We start from the raw sequence: 26513 nt of genomic DNA on the forward strand, positions 1-26513 counted from the left end.
TGTTTTAAAATCAGTTCACTCCCAGCCAACCCACTTTTATATATAGTTCATTGTCACTGACTCATTCCTATGTATGGGGTTGAGTGGAATCCAGGATCAGCCATGGTGGAATGGTGGAGCAGATTCGATGGGCTGAATGGCCTAATCTTGCTCCTTTGTCTTATGGTATCGATCATATTCTATGTAATTCACCCGATGACTTTTCCCATGTATGACATTATTAGGAATCAATTATTCTGTGAACAAGTTGCTCGCTGTGTCCATTGCTGTCTCAGTAACCCACCCCCAGATGTCCATTAAAGAATGAGCTCATGTCCAGAACGCACCATGGAATACCTTCACCATTGCCCTTTAGCAGCACACCAAGACTTTCAAAAGGTCAGAGATAAATTGGCAGAGGAATACTGTCCCTTTATCTTGCGAAGAGCAAGAGCAGTTATCGTGCCATACGTAAATCCAAATCGGTGTTACTGCCAACTCACTGCCACGTTAATCTCTGTGTAAATCACACCCAGGAGAACTTTATTCCAACACAGCTCAGTGTACATAATGCTATAATTATCCTACTCTTTACTCATTTCCGTGAAACTCTCTCCCAGCAAAAAATACAATGTAATGTGTCATATGCGTCAACAACCGGAACACAACTCATCCCAAATGATCTCCTCACATTGATTGTATGAACCCAGTAAGTTTTCTCATGTTTCTGGCTCTTCCACAGTTAGGCTCATGTTCCCCTCAGTAATAGTGGGCATGCTCTGTTGGTGCTGGGAGGTATGGTGACGATTGTGGCCCCCTCCCCCCAGCACACCCTTAGCTGCTTTGTATGTTAACACAAATGATGCATTTCACTGTATGTTTTCATTTCCAAGGACGTTGCTGGGACTGGAGGACCTGAGTTATAAGGAAAGGTTGAATCTGTTAGGACTTTATTCCTTGAACCTGGAAGATTGAGGTGAAATTTGATAGAGGTATATATAGAGGGGTATAGATAGGGTAAATGCCACCAGGCTTTTCCCACAGAGGTCATGGGTTAAGGGTGAAAGGTGAGGAGTTTAGGGGGAATATGAGGGGAAACATCTTCACTCAGAGGGTGGTGAGAGTGTGGAATGAGCTGCCAGCACAAATGGTGCATGTGAGCTCGATTTCAACAATAAAGAGAAGTTTGGATAGGTACCAGGGTGGAGGGCTATGTTCCGGGTGTAGGTAGATGGGAGTAGGCAGATTAAGTGTTTCAGTATAGACTAGATGGGCCGAAGGTCCAGTTTCTGTGCTGTACTTTTCCATGGCTCCTTGTGACTCCTTATGTCTGAATCTGAATGCATGCTCTGACCTTCAGCCCCAGAGCCATTTTTTCTGAACTAATCCCGCATCCGTTGATTCCCTTAATGTCTAATAACCTACCTCTGCCTGTCGGATTGAGATTGAAGTTTATTTATCACAGGTACGTTGAAACATAGAGTGGAATGCATCATTTGCATTAGCAACCGATGCAAGCTGAGGATGTACCGGTGGCATCCCGCAAGCGACGCCCCACATCCTGGCACCTACAGAGCCCGCCCGCCCGCCATGTTCAGCAGAACAGAATGCAACAAGTGGCCAAGCAACCACGGCAAAACAGACCCGTTCCTCCCTCCAACCCACCCACCTGCACATATGCACAGTCCCTGACCCTAGGATAGGCTGTCTTTGGCCCCCAGCCTCCACCGGAATCATAGATTTGGTCCTTCGATTCCCCCAGTGGACTTGCAGTCTCAGGGCTCTGGACACTGCCCTCGATTTCTGGACTTCTGATTGACAAAGCTCAGTGACTGTGCCAAAGCAGTCCACTCGGGTAAAGTATTCACTGCCACCCGGGTGCAGAAACCCCCTTCTCATCTCTATCGTGAAGAGCCAGCCTTTTATTTTGAGACCTCACAGTTCACCTCCGATATTTCAGACTGAACATTTCTCTTTTTTTCCCTGACAGAGAATGGAGAATGGACAATAAGGCACAAGCCTGCAAAGAAGAACATCAACTGGCAGTTCACCAAGGATGATATCGAGTACCAGGAGATTATTTTCTTCCTAATCATTCAGAGGAAGCCACTGTTCTACGTCATCAACATCATTGCTCCCTGCGTCCTCATTTCCTCACTGGTGGTCCTTGTCTACTTCTTGCCAGCACAAGGTAATGAGATGGAAATTCGAGGGGTATAACGATCCGTATTACTGCCCCTCGTCTTGATCCTAACTCTGTGTGGGATTTGTACACTCGTCCACTGACTGTGTGGAACTTGCTGCGTTTGACTCTAATTGCACATTAATACAATTACAAAGTCAGCCTACTACCATCTAAAAAATATGGTGAGAGATAAAGTCTCAGCAAGACCTGGAAAACGGAACCATGTATTTACTTTTAGTAGGCTTGACTACTGTAATGCGTTTTCACAGTTCTCTGTAAAAACTCCCTCAGACAGTGGCAGCTCGTTCAGAACTGCCAGAGCCCTCACTAAGACCAAGAAAGTAGAATATATCACTCCAGTTCTCAGATCACTTCACTGGCTTCCTGTCTTTCAGAAGATTGACTTTAAAATATCACTACAGGTTTGGTAAAGCAGTGAATGGCCTTGGGCCAAAATACACCTCCGATCTCTTGCTGCATTATGAACCTTCCCAAGGCCTCAGGTTGTCTGGGGCAGGTCTGCTTACCATCCCCAGGGCCAAAACTAAACACGGTGAAGTTACTGTGCTCCACATGTCTTGAATTACCTCCCCGAGGATCTGAAATCTGCCTGAACTTTAAGCTCTTTTAAATTGAGGCTTACAACTTTTCTTTTCGCTGTAGCGTTTAATTAGAACGTCCAGCAGAGTAACTTCCATTCCTTTATTTTTCTTTCTTTCTTTCTAAATCTTTTTATTATTATTAGTAATATGGACAGAATACAAATGATATATTGATAAAGAAATTACCAACATACAAATTCCATTACATATGAAAAAAAACATACATAATAGTTACAATATAAATGAGTTTACCAAGACATAAGCCATAAAATATATGTATGAACAAGGTAAATCTAAATATTTCATAATATATGATATAAAAAAACAGAAAAAAGAAAAAAATATATATATATAATGCAAAACTAGCTAATCTACTAATCTAATAACTAATAACTAATATAGAAGAAAAAAGAAGCAAAAAAAAAAGAGAGAGAAAAAAAAAGGGGGCTGTTTATAATATCTCACAAAAATAAATATTCATCAATGCCGTCACTTGCGGTCCTCTCAACATACATAAGCTAAAAGCTGGGAAATCAAATAAACTTGGCACAGGGTCATATTACATCATATGAAAATGTTGAATAAATGGTCTCCATAACTTTTCAAATTTAATAGAAGTCTCAAAAGCACCACTTCTAATTTTTTCTAAATTTAAACATAACATAGTTTGAGAGAACCAATTAAATACAGTGGGAGGATTAATTTCCTTCCAATTTAACAATATAGATCTTCTGGCCATCAGAGTTAGAAATGCAATCATTCGACGGGCAGAAGAAGATAAATGCAGTGAGTCTAACATTGGTAAACCAAAAATTGCGGTATTAGGATGAGGTTCTAAATCAATATTCAAAACCGCAGAAATAATATCAAAAATATCTTTCCAATATTTCTCCAAAAATGAACAAGACCAAAACATATGAGTTAAAGACGCAATTTCAGATTGACATCTATTGGGCAGTTAATATTAGATACTTGTTATGTTGGTTGAAAGATGGGGGTGGATCTTTCGGCCCTCGTTGGGTGAGTTTAGAAACTAAATCTGTATCAGCTTATGCTCTGGGTTCTATTTTAGGGACTTCTCTCCCTTTTGCTCTTTCTAAATTGCCGAAACGAATTGACAACCTGATAGTTAAACATACTTTGCGTATATGGTTTCAATTTCAGAGATTTTTTGGGTTGACTCAATTCGTTTTAAATAGTCCTATTTTATCTAATTGTTTTTTCCACCCTTCCATTATAGATCAAGCTTATTCGGCTTGGAAAACTAAGGGATTACTAAGATTTTCTGATTTATTTTTGGACAATTGTTTCATGTCTTTTGAGCAATTATCCAACAAATATAACTTGCCTAGATTTCATTTTTTTAGATATTTACAGATTAGACATTTTTTAAGTTCTGTACTCCCTACGTTTCTAAATTTTGTGCCTTCAGATATTTTGGAGAGTTTATTTGAATTAGACCCTTTTCAAAAAGGGCTTATTTCAAAACTTTATAATATAATTATGAAGATACGTTCAGAGCCTCTTTATAAGACTAAAAAGGATTGGGAAAGAGAGCTTAGCCTTATTATTTCTAGTGAGAATTGGGATAGAATTCTTCAATTAGTTAATACATCATCGTTATGTGCCAAACATTCACTAATACAATTTAAGGTCGTACATAGGGCCCATATGTCCAAGGATAAATTAGCTCATTTTTACTCTCATATTAGTCCTATTTGTGATAGATGTCTTTATTTTTCTGTGATTTTATTCTGTCTGAAATGTGATGTTTGATTTTTATATCTTCTTCTACGTAAAGCACTTTGAACTGCCTTGTGTTTGAAAAGCGCGTACGGATGAGCTTGCATTGCTTAGTGTTCAGGGGTTCAGAGATCTGATGCTGGAGGGGGTGCGGGGGAAGAGGCTCTCCTTAAAATAGAGTTTGTGCAGGCTTTTAATAAATATTAATTCCAATTTGCATGTTATGCCTGCTCATTTGTCTATGTTAGATATGTAAAACACATTGCTACTAATTCTCTTCTTTATTTTTCTCCCAAGCTGGAGGTCAAAAATGTACTCTCTCCATATCTGTTCTTCTGGCACAAACTATCTTCCTGTTTTTGATTGCACAGAAAGTTCCAGAAACATCACTACATGTTCCACTCATTACAAAGTAAGTGACCAGTGTCTCAGTTTTCCAGTAAGAAGCCAGTATTTAAAAAAAAACTATTAATTAGTCATCCTTAATCGGCTAGAAAATTTAGACACGAGAGATTCTGCAGATGCTTGAAATCTTGAGAAACAGACACAAGATGCTGGAGGAGCTCAGCAGGTCGGGCACCATCTGTGTAAATGAGTGAATAGTTGATGTTCCAGGCTGAGACCCTTCTTCAGGACTGGAAAGGAAGGCAGAAGAAGCCAGAATAAGAAGATGGGGTGGGCGAGGTGAAGGAGTGCAAGCTGACAGCTGATAGGTGTGACCAGCTGAGGGGGATGAGGTCAGAAGCTGGGCGGTGATAGATGGAAGAGGTAAAGGGCTGAAGAATGGGAAAGGGCTGAAGAACGGGAAAAATTACTGCAAGTCCGAGAAATCAACGTTCATGCCATCAGGTTGGAGGCAACCCAGACCTGAAACTCCAGTGTTCCATCAACACTGCAAATTAGCAAATTTCTGTCATGTTGAGATGTTTTTGGCAGTGGGATAATCTCAAAGAAAGGAACATAGTGTCAAGTTATGGGCTGGTCATTGAAAACCCAGGTACGTTGAAATCTTTTCACAGACAGTGGGGTGGCACGGTAGCACAGTGTTAGCACAATGCTTTACCAGTGACCCAGGTTCAATTCCTGCCGCTGCCTGTAAGGAGTTTGTACGTTCTCCCCGACCCCATGTAGGTTTCCTCGGGTGCTCCGCTTTCCTCCAACAGTCCAAAGACATACAGGTTGGTAGGTAACTGGTTATTGTGAATTGTCCTGTGATTAGGCCAGGGTTAAATCGGGGGATTGCTGGGCAGTCTGGCTCAAAGGACCCACTCTGTGCTGAGTGTCAATCAATCAATCAATAGACAGTAAAATAGATTGATAGATACATAGATAGATAAATACATGGATTAATAGACACATATGTAGAAAAATAAATGAATGAATGAATAAATAAATAGGTAGATAGATAGATAAAAGTAATGCGTGGCATGCCCTGTGGAGGGTTGTAGGGGGCTGGTTCTTTAGATGTTTTTAAAGTGGGGGTGGATACATTTTTGAAAGATTGGAGGAATGAGGACAATGGAGAAAGGGAAGAGTGCAGCAGCTGAGCCCTGGTGTAGAGTAGGTTTGAGGGGGCAGGGTGCTTACTTCCTTCCTGTTCCTATCTTTTATTTGTTTAGAGACACAGCGCGGTAACTGGTCCTTCTGGCCCAATTAAGCCCATGTGAGCAGTTAACCTACTAACCCAGATGTCTCTGGGATGTGGCAGGAAGCCTACGCGGTCACAGGGAGAGCATACAAACTCCTTATCGACCGCAGCAGAATCGAACCCAGATCACTGGCGCTGTGATAGCATTACGCTAACTGCTAATCTGCCTTGCCATCAACTACTCTACCATGCCATCGACGCACCTCCTTGCATTCTTGTACATTTTTACACTTAAGACCATAAGATAAAGGAGCAGAGTTAGGCTATTTGGCCCATTGAGACCGCTCTGTCACTTTATCGTGGCTGATTCATTTTCCCTCTCAGTCCCAATCTTGTCTTCTCCCTGTATCCCTTCATGTCCCGACCAATCTCTGCCTTAAGTATACCCAATGACTTAGCCTCCACAGCCACTTGTGGCAATGAGCTCCAGTGATATTCACATTGACAATGAAATGGGACTTTCTGAAATGATTGACTGGAGCACTATCAAAGAGAACTTTCACTCTACTACACTGCTGAGAACAGCGAAGTGGAATTAGCCGAGCGTCTTTCTCTGCTGTCTTTGACACACTGAAAGGCCTTCTGCTAGGACATAGAACACAGAACATTAAAGGACAGAGCACGCCCTTTGGCCCACAGTGTTGTGCCCACCTTTAATCTAACTCTCCCCTCATACATAGCCCTCCATTTTTCTCTCATCCATGTACCTATCCAGGGTTTCTGAAACATCCTTAATGTATCTGCCACTACCAGCACCCCGGCAACGCATTCCACACACCTACCACTATCTGTGTAAACAAAAACAAAAACAAAAACCTCTGACATCTCCCCTATACTTTCTTCAAGTCACCCAAGATTTCCACAATTCTGCAGTGCTATGATGAGGGCAGCCAAACAGAACCCTGTTTGGACGGTAGAGGTTAAGAAGCCTTTTGACAGGGTGAAGACAGAAGGGAAAGGTGAAGGGGCTCAGACTGTTTATTCCTTTCCACAGATGCTGCCTGACCTGCTGAGTTCCTCCAGTTTGAGTGTGTGTTGCATCTGGATTTTCAGCATCTGCAGAATCTCTTGTTTAAAGGTCCAGGGAGATAAATTCCATTCTGCAGACCACCCCCCCCCAACCCCACCTTCAGCTTTAGGCATCTGCATCTTCGATGGTGGCATGAAAATCAGGAGATTCTCACTAGAGCTACAAAGAACTCAGAGGTTGAGGAATTTACAGAGATGGCAGGATTGGGGCAATGGAAGGATTTGAAATCAAAGGTTAACAACCACCATTTTGCATCTCATTTTGATAAACTAGATTTGATATACAGTACTTTAAACACAAGAGATTCTGCAGATGTTGGAAATCCTGAGTGGCACGCACAAGATGCTGGAGGAACTCAGCAGGTCAGGCAGCATCGAAGGAGAGGAATAAACAGGTGATGTTTCAGGTAGAGACCTTTCATCAGGACTGGAAAGGAGAGGTGTTGCTGTAAACCCGAGTCTCAAAGGGGAAAGACAGCTGCAGAGTTTCCATTACCTAACCATTGAACGTATATTAATAGTACCAAATGTATGTGAACAGCACTGGGAAAGGGCAACTAATAGACTCATTGAGCTTTGCATCACTGAAACAGGCACTTTGGCCCATTTAGCCTGTGCTGAAGTAATCCCATCAACCCGTGCCTGGACCATACCCCTCCCATCCAAACTTCTCTTAAACTTCGAAATCACCCCCACATCCACCAGAAACTCGTTCCACCCTCCCAACACCCTCCCGAGAGAAGAAGTTCCCCCTCATGGTCTTCTTAAACATTTCAACTTTCACCCTTAACCCATAACCTCTAGTTCTAGTCTCACACTACCTCAGTAGAACAAGCCTGCTTGCATTTACTCTATCTTCTGGTCAGATGGCAGTGCTTGGGGACCAAGCAAAGGTGATTTATTTTTGTCTTTTTTAAAACATATTTATTACGATTGCAAAACATTGCTGGACTTTAAGAAATTTGGATTCTGCAAGTCTACCCCAGTAGCGAGCTGTTCGTCGGCAGAGGAGCTGGACTTGGTGCAGACTGTGATTTGCCTGCTACAGGAAGGTATCAAAGACATTGGGATTGGGGCAGGAAGGTGGTATGCAGTGTAATGGAGGGAAATTGTCTTAAACGTTTCTCTTGTGGTTGCAAGACTCTGTTGGACAATGATAGTGCAAGATGTTGCAGGTCTGCTTCCCTTGTTTGTTGGCGCGACAGCTGGCAGGGATTGGACTGCAGACTAGGCCTCAAGCCATGGGCTTACCTGCTGCTACAGTCCAGGAAAGGAGAAGCGAGATGCAGTGTAGCGCAGCATCCATATTCGGTTGCGGGGGATGCTGCCCTCCAGTGTTTGATCAATGGAATGACAAGCTGGATTGCATTCGTCTGCAGACAGCTGGAAACTGCACCAGTAATTTGCAGGACAGGTCACTCAGGGATTTTGGCTATATATAAAATTTTTTGTGTGCTTGTTATCTTGAATGTGCTGTGTGGTACTGTATGTTCCTTGGCCCCCGAGGAACACTGCTTTGTTTATATATGGTTGAATGATTAAGCACGAACTATACCCCCTCATAACCTTGAATATCTCTATTAAATCTGTTCTCATTCTCCTAGGCTTCAGGGAATGAATTCTTAACCTATTCATCTTTTTCTTATAACTTAGGTCCTCATGTCCCAGCAGCATGCTTGTAAGCTTGTCTAATCTTAGCTGGTCAACTAGTCTAACCCCCTGCTCACCTTTATAACACTGACTAACGATAATTGTCCCTCCATCAGGGAGCTGTGATATTTCCTCTGGTGTTTATTTGGGACATAATGTGGGGGGTGGTTTAGGAAGGGAACCACTCTCTGTCTCTTATAGATAAAGATCATCTTTATTTGTACAAAGAATGTACATACGGTGAAATGTGTTGTTTGCATCAGTGACCAATACAGTCCAAGGTTACGCTGGAGTCGGCACCAATATAGCATGCCCATAGCTACCGACACTAACCTGTACGTCTTTGGAAAGTGGGAGGAAACCAGAGCACCCGGAGGAAACCCATGTAGCCACATGGTGAATATACGAACTCCTTTTAGACAGTGGCAGGAATTGAACCCTGATCAATGATCACTGGCACTGTAAAGTATTGCCCTACCATACTGTACACACAGCTTCCTAATGAAAACTGGTTAATTGTGGTGGTCACGGTCTCTTTGGTAATGCAGCAATCCCTCAGTACAACCACAGTGACACTTCCTCAGTAGAGTGTCTAAGGTAGAATCATACTGTACAGAAACAGGTCTTGTCACTACCCACAGCTTCACTAACACTTGTGTTGTCCCCAAACTGACTAATCATATCATGTGCGTTCTTGGTCATTTATATTGGCATTGGATTATTTGGTTGGTGGGGTGTTGATCTGTCTCTACCAAAGGAGGTGTAAGATGCTCCTTCCTTCTGCTAGCCTGCAGGTCACCCTGGGGCAAAGTGTAGCACCTGCTTAGACCTCTTCCCCCTCCAATTAGGTTCACATGAATCCATGGGATCAGGTGGTGGATGGTCGTATGAGCAGCCGGTGCTCATCACAAGTCCTGGTTATGTGACCCTAACGCCAGGCAGACAGTCTTTGAGGAGTATTGATAATGGCTAGGGTCACCCGTCTTGTAAAGACACTGCCCAGAAGAAGGCAATGGCAAACCACTTCTGTTGTAAAATTTGGCAAGAACAATCATGGTCATGGAGAGACCGTGATCACCCACATCATACAACATGGCGCATAGCGAACAAACAATTGGTTTATTATTGTCAAACGTACCAAAATACAAGGAAAACATTGTTCTGCTGCTTTTACAGATCAAATCATTACATGTACCAAACATATGCTGTTTGGTTGGTTCATTGGCATGGTTCTGGAGGAATGGAAAATTGCAAACATCACTCCACTCTTTAAGAGAAAGCAGCAGAAGAAAGGAAACCATGGGCCAGTTAGTCTGATGTCAGTGGTTGGGAGGATGTTGGAGTTGATTATTAAGAATGTGGTTTCGAAGCTCATGATAAAATAGGCCATAGTCAGCATGGTTTCTTTGAGGGAAAATCTTGCCTGACAAATCTGTTGCAATTCTCACTTGAAATGGCAGAGCAGATGATTGCCAAATTGCCTATTTCTGCTCCTATATATTTCTAAATATTATTCAGGCCTTTTCTCTTTGGAGTGAAGGAGGGTGAGAGACTTGATAGAAGTGTACAGTATAAGTTATGAGAGTCACACAGTAGTTAGAGAGACAGCCAGCACTTTTTCCCAGGGTGGTAATATTGAGGACACCTGTTTATGCTGACTGTCTTTGATCTACAATACTATTTTTCTCCATAATTAATATAATGCTGCTGTTGATGCATAAGAATATATTTCACTCAGTCTTTGTGATTTGCAATTTTTTCCCAATAACTCCTTTGTAAATCTAGAAAATGCTACACTACAGAGAAATGTAAAGCAGAGACTCTGCTGATCATGGTGCCATGCTAAACTACTATAATTGTCTACAGATGGTCCATACCCTTCCATTCCCTGCCCTTTCATGTGCCTGTCCCAACACTGTTGTCACATCTGCTTTTTCCACCTCCCCTGGCAGTGTGTGCCAGGCACCCAGCATTCTGTGTGTCTAAAAACTACTCTCATTTAAACTTTCTTCCTCTCACTTTAAATCTATGCCCTACATTATTTGATATTGTCACTCTGGGGAGGAAAATGACAATCTTCCCTGTCTGCCTCTCATGATTTTATATCCTTCTATCAGGTCACTCCCTCAGGCACCAATGCTCCAGAGAAAATAATCCAAGTTTGTCCAACCATCTTTAGAGTGAGCACCCTCTAATCCTGGCAGCTTCCAGGTGAACCTCTCCTGCATCCTCTCCAATGCCTCCACATCCTTCCTGTAACACGGTCACCAAGATTGCCCAGGGTATTCCAAAAGTGTCTGAAGCAAGTTTCATACAGCTGCAACATGACTTTTATACTTAACATCTCAACCAATGAAAACAAGTATCAGAATCAGAATTGGGAGTGAACACAGCAGTATAGCAGTTAGTCCAATACTTTACAGCACCAGTGATCGACTGGAGTTCAGTTCCCTCTGCTGTCTGCAAGGTGTTTGTACGTTCTCTTCGTGACCACATGGGTTTCCTCTGGCTGCTCTGGTTTCCTCCCACATACACCCCAAAGAGCTGGTGCCAGAAGAAGGCAATATTTATTAACTGCATGGTATAATGCATAAGAAGTTCCTGCAAGTTACCATATGAAATATTAAAAAAATTATTGCAAAAAGAGAGCAAAATTGTGTTGTAGTGTTCATGGACCATTCAGAAATCTGATGGTGGAGGACAAGAAGCTGTTCCCAAAACTTTGAATGTGCTTGTTTGTGTATAGCTTTAAAAAATCTATTGAGTACAGTGCGGAATAGGCCCATCCTACCCTTCAAGCCACACCACCCAGAAATCTACAAGTCTAATGACGAGACAATTTACCAACTGGTACGTCTTTGGATTGTGGGAGGAAACTGGAGCACCTGGAGAAAACACACATGGTCACAGGGAGAATGTCCAAACTCTTTACAGGCAGTAGCAGGAATTGAACCCGGGTGGCTGGTACTGTAAAGCGTTTTGCAAATACTACACTACCACAACACCCTATTCTATTCTGTTGTAAGTGCCTATAAGAAAATTAATCTCAGGGTTATTTATGGTGATGTGGATGTACTTTGATAATAACATTTACTTTGACTTCACTGACTTTGTTGTTATACTTGCACTACTTGTAATGTAAAGACAATTGTTTGCCTTAGGTGAAAGTTAGCTGTATATTTAATTTACCAGCATTCCCAAATTGTCCACAGACAGATAGCCAGACATACTGGATTGATCCCGAGGGAAATTGGGTTTTATTAGTCGCACCAACCAAGAATAGTGTAGAAATATAGCAATATAAAACCATAAATAATTAAATAATAAGTAAGTTATTCCAAGTGGAAATAAGTCCAGGACCAGCCTATTGGCTCAGGGAGTCTGACCCTCCAAGGGAGGAGTTGTAAAGTTTGATGGCTACAGGCAGCCATGCAATGTTTACTAGTTTCACACCAATTAAAACATGTCCTGACATATACCGAGAGACTGCTTTGCCAAGTACTTACACTCTGTCTGCCAGAAAAAGTGGGGAATCCCAGTAGCCATCCATTTTAATTCCACTTCCCATTCCCATTCCAACATGTCAGTCCACAAGCCCCCTCTACTGTCATGATGAGGCCAAACTCAGGTTGGAGGAGCAACACCTTATATTCCATCTGGGTAGCCTCCAATCTGATGGCATGAACACTGATTTCTTAAACTTCCGGTGATGCCTTCACCATTCCCCATTCCCTTTTTCCTCTCTCCCCTTATCTCCTTACCTGCCCATCACATCCCTCTGGTGCTCCTCTGCCTTTCCGTTCTTCCGTGGCCTTCTGTCCTCTCCTGTCAGATTCCCCCTTCTCCAGCCCTGTATCTCTTTTACCAATTGACCTTAGCTCTTTACCACCCCTCCTCGTCTCCCAGTGCCACCCATCACCTTGCGTTTCTTCCTCCCCTCCCCCCACCTTCTAACTCTGACTCCTCATCCTTTTTTTTTCCAGTCCTCGGCCTGAAATGTCAACTATACTCTTTTCCATAGATGCTGCGTTCCTCCAGCATTCTGAGTGTGTTGCTAAAAATGTCCAGTTTTGTTACTATATTACAGTATCTCTAGCTCCTTCTTGCTATGTCACTGAGACAAAGCCTTAAGCATTCGATTCGTGTTCCACCAACCGTTTATTGCCAATAGTCTTGTACAGCAATACATAAGCATGAGAAAATCTGCAGATTTCAAAGCATCACACACAAAATGCCAGAAAATTGGGATGTAGCGGACAGTGAGGAAGGTTTGCAGAGGGATCTTGATCAGCTGGAGAAATGGCAGATGGAATTTAATGCAGACAAGTGTAAGGTGCTGCTGTTTGGTGGACCAACCAGGGTAGGTCTTACTCGATGAGCGGTAAGGCACTGCGTAGTGTTGTAGAACAGAGGGATCTGGGAATAGATGTCCATAGATCATTGAAAGTGGCGTCACAGGTAGATAGGGTCGTAAAGAAATCTTTTCACACATTGGCCTTTGTAAATCAATGTATTGAGTACAGGAGATGGGATGTAATGTTGAAATTTTATAAGATGTTGGTGATGCCTGATTTGGAGTATTGTGTGCAGTTTTAATGAAATGATGTAAATAAGGTTGAAGGCATACAGAGAAAATTTACAAGGATGTTGCCGGGTCTGGAAGACCTGAGTTATAAGGAAAGACTGAAAAGGTTAGGACTTTATTTATTAGAATGTAGAAGATTGAGAGGAGACTTGATAGAGGTATACAAAATTATGAGACGTATAGATAGGGTAAGTACGAGTAGGCTTTTTCCACTGAGGTTGGGTGGGATTAAAACCAGAGGTCATAGGTTAAGTGTGAAAGGTGAAAAGATTAAGGGGAACATTCTTCACTCAGACAGTGGTGAGAGTGTGGAATGAACTGCCAGTGCAAGTGTTGGAAAGTGGTAAAAGGTCAGCGAGGAATAGTGGAGGAGGGGAGGGAGAAATTTGAACTCTACAAACAGATCATTGGGATAGAGATACAAGGAACTGCAGGTTCTGGCAACAAACAAGAATGTGGAAGAACTTGGGGAAATGGACTGTCGATATTTTTGGTTGCGACCCTTCATCTGGACCAGTCTGGGTGAGAGGTCTCCACCCCTAGCATGGGCAGGTCATCGATACAGATTGTGGATGTGCAGCGTGCCAAGATTATCAGCTCTGCGTTGACATGTTTGCTCAATTTTATTGCAGATATTTAATATTTGTGATGATTGTATCGATGCTGATCGTAATGAACTGCGTTATTGTCTTAAATGTCTCCCTGAGGACACCCAATACCCACAGCTTGTCTGAGAAGATCAAACACGTAAGCAGTTCTGAAATTATACACCCGTGGAATTAATGTGTGGGATTAATTTAATTTACTTTCCGCCCTTCCTTGAAAATGGTGATTTTCTCTGTGGATTCACGTTGATAAGGAGTATTTCTCCAAACTAGGGGGCTGGTTGAGGGACACAATCTCCTCATGCCAGAGTCATAGAGCACTACAGCTTAGAAACAGGCCCTTCAGCCCATCTAGTCCATGCCAAGCTGTGCTATTGGACCAGAGCCCTCCCGACCACATACATATAAAATTCTTTTAAATGTTGCAATCGAACTGACATCCGCCTGTTCCACTGGCAGCTGATTTCACACTCACAGCACCCTCTGAGTGAAGAAACTTCCCCTCAGGAACCTGGTGAATATTTTACCCTTAACCCATGGCCTCTAGTTCTGGTCTCACCCAACCTCAGGGGAGAAAGCCTGCTTGCATTTACCCTGTCTATACCCCTCATAATTTTGATAACCTCTATCAAATCGTTGTTCATTCTTCTGAGCTCCAGGAGAGAAAAATCCCGAACGTAGTCAACCATTCCCCATGAAACACCCTGGTTTCCTCGGCTGCGTAGGGAAAACAATCTCCAGTCCCGCCAAATGTGTGAGATTGAAGTGCGAGCCCACCCCGAACCCCCTGTTTGTGTGGATGCTGCGTGATTCGTTACTGTTACAAATGAGCACCACGAAATAACAGACAATACACCGCAAACAATTAAAAGATTTAGCTGTATAATTCCTAATTTGACTAAAGGGTTAGTAAAGAAAAGAACAAAAAACGGTCCCGCTCTGGATCGAATCCTAAGACCTCTTCTCTCTTCGTCTCCCTCGAACTCCCCCCCCCAAAAAACCCCAAGCTGAACATTAGTGTCCCTCACCAGAGAAACCTCCCCTTCAATTCGACCATCCTAATAGGATGGCAGACATGTCTCCTCATCTCTTATCTTCAACAATAATCCAAACATAAGCTGAAAACAAGCAGCTCGCAGAGAACAGCACAAAATGAGATACGTACAGCATAACAGTAGGAATGTGAACCAGGGCATTATACCCATAGCTCAGGCCCTACAGTGCTGGCAACATCCTTGCAAATTTTCTCTGCTCTCTCAATCTTATTGATATCTCTCCTGTGGACCGGTAAACCGATCAGCACACAATACTCCAGATTTGGCTTCATCAACATCTTTTTCAACATGCTGATTGGACCACACCCTTAACTGCAGCCCAGCTAGGGACTAGGCAGAATAACTGTTTAGCACGGACTGGATGGAGCGAAGGGCCTGTGTCTGAGCTGTAGTGCTCTCTGCCACTATGACTATAATAATATCAATGAAGTTCATGTTATCATGATTGAATGGCTTGTCGCATGAAGAGCGTTTGATGGCTCTGGGCCTTTATTCACTGGAATTCGGAGGAATGAGGGGTGACCCCATTGAAACCTATCGGATGGTGAAAGGCCTTGATAGAGGCCTTAGTCCTATGGTGGGAATGTCTAAGACCAGAGGGCACAACCTCAGAATAGAGGGGTGTCCACTTAGAACAGAGATGAGGAGGAATTTCTTTAGCCAGAGAGTGGAATTCATTGCCACAGACAGCTTTAGAGGCCGTCTTTACGTTTATTTAAGGCAGAGATTGATAGATTCTTGATTAGTCAGGGCATGAAGGAGAAGGCAGCAGATAAAGGACGAGAGGGTAAGTGGATCAGTCATGATGAAATGGCAGAGCAGACTCGATGGGTCAAATGGCCTAATTCTGCTCCTAGATCTTAAGGCCTTACTGTCTTATTTCTAGGTGTTCCTGGAGTTCCTGCCCCGGTATCTAGGCATGCATTTAGAGTCTTCCGAGGATTCTTGGGACAAGCCTCAGCCGAGACGCAGGAGTTCTTTTGGGATTATGATCAAAGCAGAGGAATATATTCTCAAAAAGCCAAGGAGTGAGCTGATGTTTGACAGACAAAGAGACAGACACGGTCTGAAAAGAATCAACAATATGGCAGCAGGTGAGATGATCATAGGTTTGGATATCAACTTCCCAGATTTCCCAGCAGGACAATAACCCTTCCCTAAGATTTAGCAGTTTGATTTTCTTGGGAAAACCCAGTAACTCTTGTCCACCTGGTAGCCCTTGGTGGTGCCAGCTGAGTTAGGAACCAACCGTGGGGACTGGAGTCACATATAGGTCCAGGGTAAATAAGAACATTAGATTTCCTTCTCTAGAGGACAAAGATGAATCAGTTAAACTGACACAACAATCAAAGTTCAAAGTAAATTTTATTATCAAAGTACATCTATGTCACCATCTACAACCCTGAGATTCATTTTCCTGCGGGCATACTCAGCAAATCCATTGGATAGCGCCTGTAACAGGATCAATGAAAGATCAACCAGAGTGCAGAAGACAACTAACTGTACAAATGCAAATATAGATAAATAACAGGAACATGAGATAACAAGATAGAGTCCTTAAAGTGAGATCATTTGTTGTGGGAACACCTCAATAGATGAGTGTTGTTATCCTCCTTTGCTCAAGAACCTGATGGTTGAGGGTAGGAACTGTTGTTGAACCTGGTGGCATGAGTTCTGAGGTTCTTATACATTTCTACCTGATGGTATTAGTGAGAGAAGAGCATGGCCTGGGTGGTGAGGATCTTTGACGACAGATGCTGCTTTCCTATGACAGTGTTTCATGTAGATTAGATTAGATTCAACTTTATTGTCATTCTGCTGAGTACAGATACAAAACTAATGAAATGCAGTTAGCTTCTAACCAGAAGTGCAAAAGAATAGTGTTATTTACAAAATAACTGCAAATAAAAAGTAAGTGCTACAGCACACAAATATAAAAGTACTGAGACAGTACAATATGGGTGCAATACTGCTTGGCACTGTGATGTGAGGTTCAGTAGGGTCACAGTCTCAGGGAAGAAGTTCTTCCTGAGCCTGCTGGTGTGGGAGCGGAGGCTCCTGTAGTGCCTACCGGATGGGAGGAGAGTAAAAAGTCCATGGTTAGGGTGAGATGCATCCTTGATAATGCTTTTCGCCCTGCCCAGGCAGTGTTTATGATAAATGTTCTCAATGGTGGGCAATTGGGTGCTGATAATCTGCTGGGCAGTTTTCACCACACGCTGGAGTGCTTTGTGGTCCGATATGGGACAATTCCCATACCACACTGAGATGCAGTTGGTGAGTATGCTCTCAAAGGTACAGCAGTAAAAGTCCGTCAGTATCCTGGGACAGAGGTGAGCTTTCTTGAGCTCCACAGGAAATAAAGGCGCTATTGCACCTTTTCAATCAGGATGGAGGAGTTCAGGGACCAGGAGAGATCCTCAGAAATGTGGACACCAAGGAATTTGAAGCTTGATACATGCTCCACTACAGCTCCATTGATGTAGATGGGGACGTGAGTGTGGATCCTAGCATGCCTGAAGTCCACAGTGATCTCCTTGGTTTTCTGGGTGTTAAGGGCCAGGTTGTTGTCGGCACACCATGCAGCCAGGTGCTGAACCTCATCCCAGTAGACCGTCTCGTCATCCCCTCTGATCAGACCAACCACCGTCGTGTCGTCTGCGAACTTGATTATGGAGTTAGAACCATGTACAGGAACGCAGTCATAGGTGAAAAGGGAGTACAGAAGAGGGCTCAGCACACAGTCTTGAGGCACGCCGGTATTCAGGGTGAGAGTGGAGGAGGAGAGGTTGTCTAACATAACAGATTGGGGTCTGTTAGTCAGAAAGCCCAAGGTCCAATTTGCAGAGGGATGAGCTCATACCAAGCTGGCGAAGTTTGGCGATCAGCTTGGAGGGGGCCACAATATTGAATGCTGAACTAAAGTCAATGAACAGCATTCTGACGTAAGAGTTGGGGCTGTCCAGGTGAGTCAGGGCGGAGTGAGGTGCCTGGAGATGGCGTCCTCTGTTGACCTGTTGGTGCGATAGGCAAATTGATGGGGGCCCAGGGTAGTGGGCAGACAGGATTTCAGATGTGATAGAACCAGTCTCTCAAAGCACTTTGCAATGATGGGGGTGGGTACAACTGGGCGGAAGTCATTCAGGCCTGTGGCAGTGGAATGCTTCGGCACTGACACGATGGTGGCGATCTTGAAGCTTGTGGGGACAATTCTCTGGGCCAGGGACAGATTGAAAATGTCAGTGAAGACCCCGGCCAACTGCCCCGCACAGACTCTGAGCACACTGCCAGGTATTCCATCCGGACCAGCTGCCCTCCGTACATTCACCCTGCTCAGGGTGAAGACCCCGGCCAACTGCCCCACACAGACTCTGAGCACACGGCCAGGTATTCCATCCGGACCAGCTGCCCTCCGTACATTCACCCTGCTCAGGGTGAAGACCCCGGCCAACTGCCCCACACAGACTCTGAGCACACGGCCAGGTATTCCATCCGGACCAGCTGCCCTCCGTACATTCACCCTGCTCAGGGTGAAGACCCCGGCCAACTGCCCCACACAGACTCTGAGCACACGGCCAGGTATTCCATCCGGACCAGCTGCCCTCCGTACATTCACCCTGCTCAGGGTGAAGACCCCGGCCAACTGCCCCACACAGACTCTGAGCACACGGCCAGGTATTCCATCCGGACCAGCTGCCCTCCGTACATTCACCCTGCTCAGGGTGAAGACCCCGGCCAACTGCCCCACACAGACTCTGAGCACACGGCCAGGTATTCCATCCGGACCAGCTGCCCTCCGTACATTCACCCTGCTCAGGGTGAAGACCCCGGCCAACTGCCCCACACAGACTCTGAGCACACGGCCAGGTATTCCATCCGGACCAGCTGCCCTCCGTACATTCACCCTGCTCAGGGTGAAGACCCCGGCCAACTGCCCCACACAGACTCTGAGCACACGGCCAGGTATTCCATCCGGACTAGCTGCCCTCCGTACATTCACCCTGCTCAGGGTGAAGACCCCGGCCAACTGCCCCACACAGACTCTGAGCACACGGCCAGATATTCCATCCGGACCAGCTGCCCTCCGTACATTCACCCTGCTCAGGGTGAAGACCCCGGCCAACTGCCCCACACAGACTCTGAGCACACGGCCAGGTATTCCATCCGGAGCAGCTGCCCTCCGTACTTTCACCCTACTGAATGGCTGGGAGGGCTCTATCTGTGAGGTACTGGGCTGTATCTTCTACTTTTTTGTAGGATTTTCCTTTCAAAGGCATTGGTGTACCCATACCAGGCCATGTTGCAGCCAGTCAATACATCCTCCACTACACAGCTGTAGAAGTTTGCCAAAGTTTTTGATGTCATGTTGAATCTCCGTGGACTCCTAAGGAAGTAGAGACACTGTTGGGCTTTGCAATTCAGTGTTCTTGTGGTCGATATGAGTTATCAGTTTGTTTCTTGGGGCATGCCAACATTTTCAGGGTCTTCCAGGGAAGGGGTTGCTTTGATTGGACTGGAATTTCCCGAGGGCCATATGAGATTAGATGCCTCTATGTCATTGGTCTGGACCTCTGGACTATGATCTATTTTGCTATTATACTGTAATCTGGAAACCTCTTCCACAAAACAGAAGAAATTCAATTGAACCTTTCAGAAATGGACATCGACAGATATGCCGGAGCTTTTAGATATTTGCAAGTTAGAAATTTTTTGAATAATGAGTTAGTCTTTTCTGAAATTATGTCCATCTGACATTACGGAAAAAATTTTCCTCTGAGTCCTTGCCAGAAGGGTTTAGTAGCTGTCATTTATAATATGATCATGAGAATACAGCCAGAATTATCAGAAAAAATTAAGAAGGAATGGGAAAAAGAACTTCACTGTCTTATACCCACTGAGCAGTGGGAGAAAATTTTACAATTCGTCAATTCCTCTTCTATTTGTGCTAAACATGCCCTAATACAATTTAAGTTTGTACATAGAGCTCATATGTCTAAGGATAAACTTGCACAATTTTATTCTTATGTTAATCCAACCTGTGACAGATGTCATTCTGATGTTGCTTCATTGACCCATATGTTTTGGTCTTGTCCTTGTTTGCAAAATTATTGGAAAGATATTTTCAGTATTATTTCAACAGTTCTGAATATCAATTTCCAACCGCATCCTGTCAGTTTACCAATGGCGGATAATAGTCGTTTATCCCCCTCATCTCAACGGATGATTGCATTTGTTACATTAATGGCTAGAAGATCTATTTTATTGAATTGGAAAGAAATTAATCCTCCAACTATATTTCAGTGGTTTTCTCAAACTATCTCTTGTTTGAGCTTAGAAAAAATTAGAAGTGTTGTCTTTGATCCTTCAGTTAAATTTGAAGAAACTTGGAGACCATTTATTCAACATTTTCATATGAGTTAAATTGTCTTTTCCTAAACCTCACTTTTATTATCCTTAATTATTTGGATGGAGGTTCGGAGTTATTGGCACTACTGTATATATTTGACATAATGCTATGGTCCATGTTGGTTAGTTTTTTTCTCTTTTTTTTGTTTTTTTTTAAACTTCTTTTGTTCACAATTACCATGAGTTTGGGAAGTTATATATAGATTATCATCTATTTGAATGTTTATTTAAACTATTAACTATGTACTCTCAAACTCTCTGTATTCATGTTTCATTTATGTTTGTTTAAAAATTAATAAAAAGATTTAAAAAGAAAAGAAAGATATGCCGGGGTTTTGAGGGGATAATTAGTTAAGACATGGAGCAGCCCTGATCTAATGTAGGGAGTAGGCTCAAAGGAGCTATTGTTCCCGGTTTCAAATCCCATCACTGTCCGTAAGGAGTTTGTATGTTCTCCCTGTGACTACGTGGGTTTCCTCCAAATGCTCTGACTTCCTCCCACATTCCAAAGACATATGGGTTAGTAGGTAATTGGGCATTGTGGACCTGTTTCCATACAACATCGCTAAATTTAAAAAAAAGAGAATAAAATATTTTCCTCTCTAAACTTGTGCAAATAATGCTTGTATTTCTAAATCACTTGGGCACAGATATTGACGTTGGAACGACAGTTGAGCTTTACAGAAATCTGTCTCACTTTGCCCCGGAGATAAAGTCCTGTGTCGACGCCTGCAACTTTATTGCGGAAAGCACCAAAGAAAAGAATGACTTTGGCGCTGTGAGTATGTGCATGGATGCTAATGGGTCACACAAGCAGAACAGTGAGTCCAAATCCCTCTCCAGTGATATGGGCATGAAACCCAGGCTGATGTTCCTGGTGCGATATGCCATCTTTCACTCGAAATATTTAGCAGAGCACCATATGGTGACATCAATTTCCACCACTGTTTATAAAATTAAATCCCTTTAAATAGGCTGTTGTTTATCCATCCTAATATCCTCTCATGCACATTGGTGTCAAACATCCATTTTAAGTTCAAGTTTATTGTCATTCAACCATACAGGTGTATACAGACAAATAAAACATTATACCCCTGGGGCCAAGGTGCAAAACACAGCACATACAGCACATAAAGTTAGGATTCAGCACATACAGTCACAAAATAATATTAGCACAAGTCCCTGAGTGACATGGCCTGAAGATTGACAGGTTGACATAAAGTGTGAGCTGCATGTTTATGTAAGACAGGATAAAGTTACTGACACTATCATAATAAAACAAGCATTTGTATGAATATATGTAACACTGAAAAATGACCAGTGCAGAATAAGTGTGTGTCAGCGAGTTGCCGAGTTGTGTGTGTGTGGGGGGGGGGGGGTAGGTAGGCGGAAACATTCAGACAGGGTGTATGGGTGTACATGTGTGCCTGGGTGGTAGATGGGTGTTAAGAAGTCTTAACAACCTGGGGAAAGAAGCTGCTACCTAGCCTGAGAGTTCTGGTTTCTGTGCTGTGGTACCTTCTGCCTGACGGTAGGAGGTCAAAAAGATTTGAGGGGCTTTGACCATGCTCGGGCACTGAATACGCAGTGTTCTGATGTCCTGGGTGCAGGGGAAAGGGTGGGAGAGACATTTTTGAGTTGTACACTCAGGGTGTGTGCTTTGATAGTGGGAGGGTGATGTCTATTGCATATCATTAGTGACTCAATGCTGCAGTAAGAGTGAGAATCATAGAGCACTGCAGCACAGAAAGAGGCCCTTTGGCCCATCTGGTCCATGTGTGCCTGTTATACTGCCCAGGTCCCGCTGCCTTACAACTCCAGTAACCCTACTTTGATGCAGTCAAGGCAAAGTCTGCACCTTCTCTTTGTGAGTAAGTAGACCCGCCCACATCTCAAAGTCTGGCTGTTTGATGAATTGGCTGGTCTAAATTGCCTGTGAGATAGGGTGGAGGTGGTGGCAGGGGAATCAGGGTGGAATGATTTGAACGTGAGAATGGGTTACTGGAAAACGCTGGGCGGAGAGGAAGTGGAGGAATGGAATTGATGGAAGGATCTGGGAGCCAGCAAAGAACAATGGGCCAAATATCCTCTTACCATATCATACAGAAAAGTAATTTCAGCAGCTTGTTGGATCATTTCGTCTTTATCTTGACTGCCTAAACTTGACTTTCTCCTGACCAGAGCCTTAATATCTCTTGGCAACCATCTTCCCTGAACTTGGCAACCTTTCCCTTCCCTGAAAGGATCATGGTGAGCTCTTCATATTGCACGTCCCACCTACCAGATGTCCCTCAGCCTCTGCAGGATCCTGTCTAATGCTTCCAATGTTGGCCCCACTCCAACTTAAGATTGTAACTTGTGGACAACTCCTATAATTCTTCATAAATATCTTAAATCTTTCAAAGACCCCTCCCATCCTTTCATGATCATTTTGGCCTCCTGCTGTCATGCAGAAGGTATTGCAGCACAAGAACTAGAACTGCCAGGCTGGGTAACAACTTCTTCCTCCAGGCTGTTGGACTTTTTAACACCCAGCACACCTGTCTGAATGCCCTGCCTCCCTGTTCCCCACCATCGCCCACTGACACACTCTTACCTGCACTTTTAATCTTTTATTGCTGCTATTTCACATATTGATACAAATGCTTGCTTTATTATGATAGTGTCAGTAACTTTATCCTGTCTTACATAAACACACACCTCACACTTTATGTCAACCTGTCAATCTTCAGGCCATGTCACTCAGGGACTTGTGCTAATATTATTTTGTGACTCTGTGTGCTGAATCCTAACTTTATGTACTGTGTTTTGCACGTTGGCCCCAGGGGAACGATGTTTTGTTTAGCCAAATACATGTTGAATGACTGTAAACTTGAACTTGAGAAATGAGAATTATGGTCATTGGTTGCTAAGTGCTCCCACACTGTCACTCCAGTCACTTGCCTAAGAGGAGGTCCAGCGTCGCGTCCTCTCACGTAACCAGGATGTTGTGCTAACCCTTTAACCTATTCCGGGTTCATTTTACCCCTTCCCTCCCACATAAGCCTCCATTTTTCTTTCATTCATGTGCCTGTCTAAGAGTCTCTTAAACGTCCCTAATGCATCTGCCGCTGGCACCATCCCTGGCAGTGTGTTCCACACACTCACCACTCTCTGTGTAAAAAAACTTATCTCTGACAGTCCCCCTATACTTTCCTTGAATTACCTTAAATTTATACCCCCCCCGGTATTTATTAGCCATTTCTCCCAGCTGTCTACTCGATCTATCATCTTGTACACCTCTATCAGGTCACCTCTCATCCTCCTTCACTCCAAAGAAAAAAACCCTCGCTCGCTCAATCTATCCTCATAAAGCATGTGTTCTAATCCAGGGAGCATCCTGGTAAATCACCTCTCTACCCATTATATAACATATAGCAGCCTATAATTCTTATAGCTGTCTGTGATCTCCCTATCATGTTGAACTTATAAAACACAATTATTTTGTTCTGCCCATTTAGGAAAACGAAAACTGGATTCTGATTGGGAAAGTCATCGACAAGACTTGCTTCTGGATTGCTCTGCTCCTCTTTACCATTGGCACTCTGGCAATTTTCCTCACAGGCCACTTCAACCGAGCACCAGAATATCCCTTCGCCGGAGAGTACAAAAAATATGAACCTGAATAGAATACTTCACCCTTCCCCTTCCAAATCCCATTTCAGGTCCAGATACATTTCTGACCTTGTTCTGTTTAATTTTTGATCTTTTAAAATAAGTTGGTCCTGCATCTGCTCAGAAGAAGTAAACCACAATGCTACTAGGTCGGGCTTTAACTGCCAGGTAATATGTTGGCCTATCGCTCCTTCAACGTGTTTTAGTTTCATTATCTAGTAATGTTTGTTAGTTGGTGTTGGGGAGGAGAGAGAATGGGATGACTTGCAAGTTGCCACATTGCCCTTGGGTCACCAAGTTCTGCTGCAAAACCTTTAGCTCACATTCAGGAAGGATATTAAGGACTGAGTGTTTGCTTTCCTGTTGTCATGTCAGGTTTACTTGACCAGAATCAGAAACAGACTTAAAATCACCATGAAATTTGTTAATTTTGTGGCAGCAGTACATTGCAATAAATATTAAGAGTGAAAAAATTGTGAATTACAGTATTAAGTATATAAACTAAATATGTAGTATGAAAAATAGAAACGCAAAAAGTAGTGAGTTAGAGTTCATGGGTTCAATGTCCATACTGGAATCTAATGGCAGAGGAGAAGCTGAATTGTTGAGTGTGTGCATTCAAGTTTCTGTACCTTCTCCCTAATGGTAGCAAAGGGCAGAGGGCAGGTCCTGGGTGATGGGTGTTCTTAATGATCGTATATTGACTCAAGGTTTATAGAGGTGGACTGCACTTATAGAGAAATGCTGTCACTTGGCACAGTTGAAAGATCAGTTTTACTGGTCGCATGTGCGGAAAACAGATAAAGAATATACAGTGAAATGTGTTGGTTTGTGTTCACAGCCAGCACAGTCTGAGGATGTGCTGAATGAAATCCGCGAGTGTCACCCTGCTTCCAGTGTCAATGTAGTATACCCACAACTTACTGACCCTAACCTTTATAAATTTGGGATTTGGGAAGGAACATCTTGGGAAAGAAGCATCTGGAGAAAATCTAAACTGTCACAGGGGGCAGTGGGGGGAATGTACAGTCTCCTTACAGGGAGAAAGGCAGGAATTGAACCCCGGTTGGTGATTATTGGCACTGTAAAGCTCCATGCTAACTACTATGCTACTGTCCTGTCCATATATATAAGTTCATTGGCTACTTTACTAGGCTCCTCTCATACCTAATTAAATGGGCACTGAGTGTATGTTCATGGTCTTCTGCTGCTGTGGTCCATCCACTTCAAGGTTTGACGTGTTGTGCATTCAGAGATGCTCTTCTGCACACCACTGTTGTAACAAGTGGTTATCCAAGTTACTGTTGCCTTCCTGTCAGCTTGAACCTGTCTGGCCGTACTCCTCTGAGCTCTTTCTCAAGGCTTTTTTACTCACAGATCTATTGCACTTTGGAGGTTTTTGGTTTTTGCACTATTCTCTGTAAACTCTAGAGACTGTTGTGAGAGAAAATCTCAGGAGTTTCTGAGATACTCAAACCACTCCATCTGGCACCAACTATCATTTCACAGCCAAAGTCACATTTCTTCCCCATTCTGATGTTTGGTCTGAATGACAACTGAACCTCTTGACCATGTCTGCATGCTTTCATGGTACTGCCCCATGATCGGCTGATTAAGTACTTACATTATAAAGTGGCCAGAAGACTTAGGAGCAGAAGTAGGCCATTTGGACCATTGAGTCTGCTCTACCATTTGATCATTGGCAGACTTCTGACAAAATCCAAGGGCACTTGAAGAAGAGATTACGGTGCCTAGGCTTGATGACAAATTTGGGTCAATTTTATTTATTTAGAGATACGGCACAGAATAGACCTTTCCAGCCTTGGTGATGTTCCTTTTGTCCTGTTGTCTGAGGTTACAGCTCTGGGGGGTGTTGTCAGAATACTCTGACATCATGGTGTGTCAACAGCAGATGGAGTGCAAGTTTAGAATACCCAATATTATGACAACAGTTTCTGGGGAATCTCCCAATGTAGTTACACCCTGCTGATGGAGTTTTAAATTCTACGTACAAAGTCAAAGGAGTGAAATTTGATTAAAGCTTGATCAGACAGAAATTTGAAAGAGCGTTATCAAAGTTTTCACACAGCCATTGCTAATAAAACATACTGCAAGTACTATTCTGCTTAGAATTTTAATTGGATGTCCAGATGCAAGGATATTGTTTTTATTTTACTGTGACCTGACATTTGTGATAAAGGTTTTAAAACCACACCCATTTTATTGATTGCCAAAGAGTTATTTCCCTTAATGGCCTGTGCGTGAGTTAGTTTCATGTGGGGAGGCTGATGCACGGGCAGCCACCACACTGTCCTTGACAGGTTGAAATCGGGGTCCAGGAATATGGAATGAAAGATTTCAGGGGACCCTTC

The 26513-nt window shown here is 43.4% G+C and overlaps 1 protein-coding gene across 1 annotated transcript in view; it reads left to right on the plus strand.

Moving 5' to 3' along the window:
- chrne (cholinergic receptor, nicotinic, epsilon) overlaps positions 1 to 24155 on the plus strand; it is a 58512-nt gene extending 34357 nt beyond the window's left edge. Inside the window, exons 7-12 of the mRNA XM_059976329.1 lie at positions 1970 to 2170; positions 4807 to 4921; positions 14054 to 14168; positions 15968 to 16175; positions 21138 to 21265; positions 23988 to 24155. Of these exons, the coding sequence (XP_059832312.1) occupies positions 1970 to 2170; positions 4807 to 4921; positions 14054 to 14168; positions 15968 to 16175; positions 21138 to 21265; positions 23988 to 24155 (935 nt within the window). The remainder of the gene's footprint in view (positions 1 to 1969; positions 2171 to 4806; positions 4922 to 14053; positions 14169 to 15967; positions 16176 to 21137; positions 21266 to 23987) is intronic.
- The last annotated feature ends 2358 nt before the right edge of the window (positions 24156 to 26513 follow it).

Source organism: Hypanus sabinus, chromosome 7 (assembly GCF_030144855.1).
Source record: "Hypanus sabinus isolate sHypSab1 chromosome 7, sHypSab1.hap1, whole genome shotgun sequence".
NCBI classification, from domain to species: Eukaryota; Metazoa; Chordata; class Chondrichthyes; order Myliobatiformes; family Dasyatidae; genus Hypanus; species Hypanus sabinus.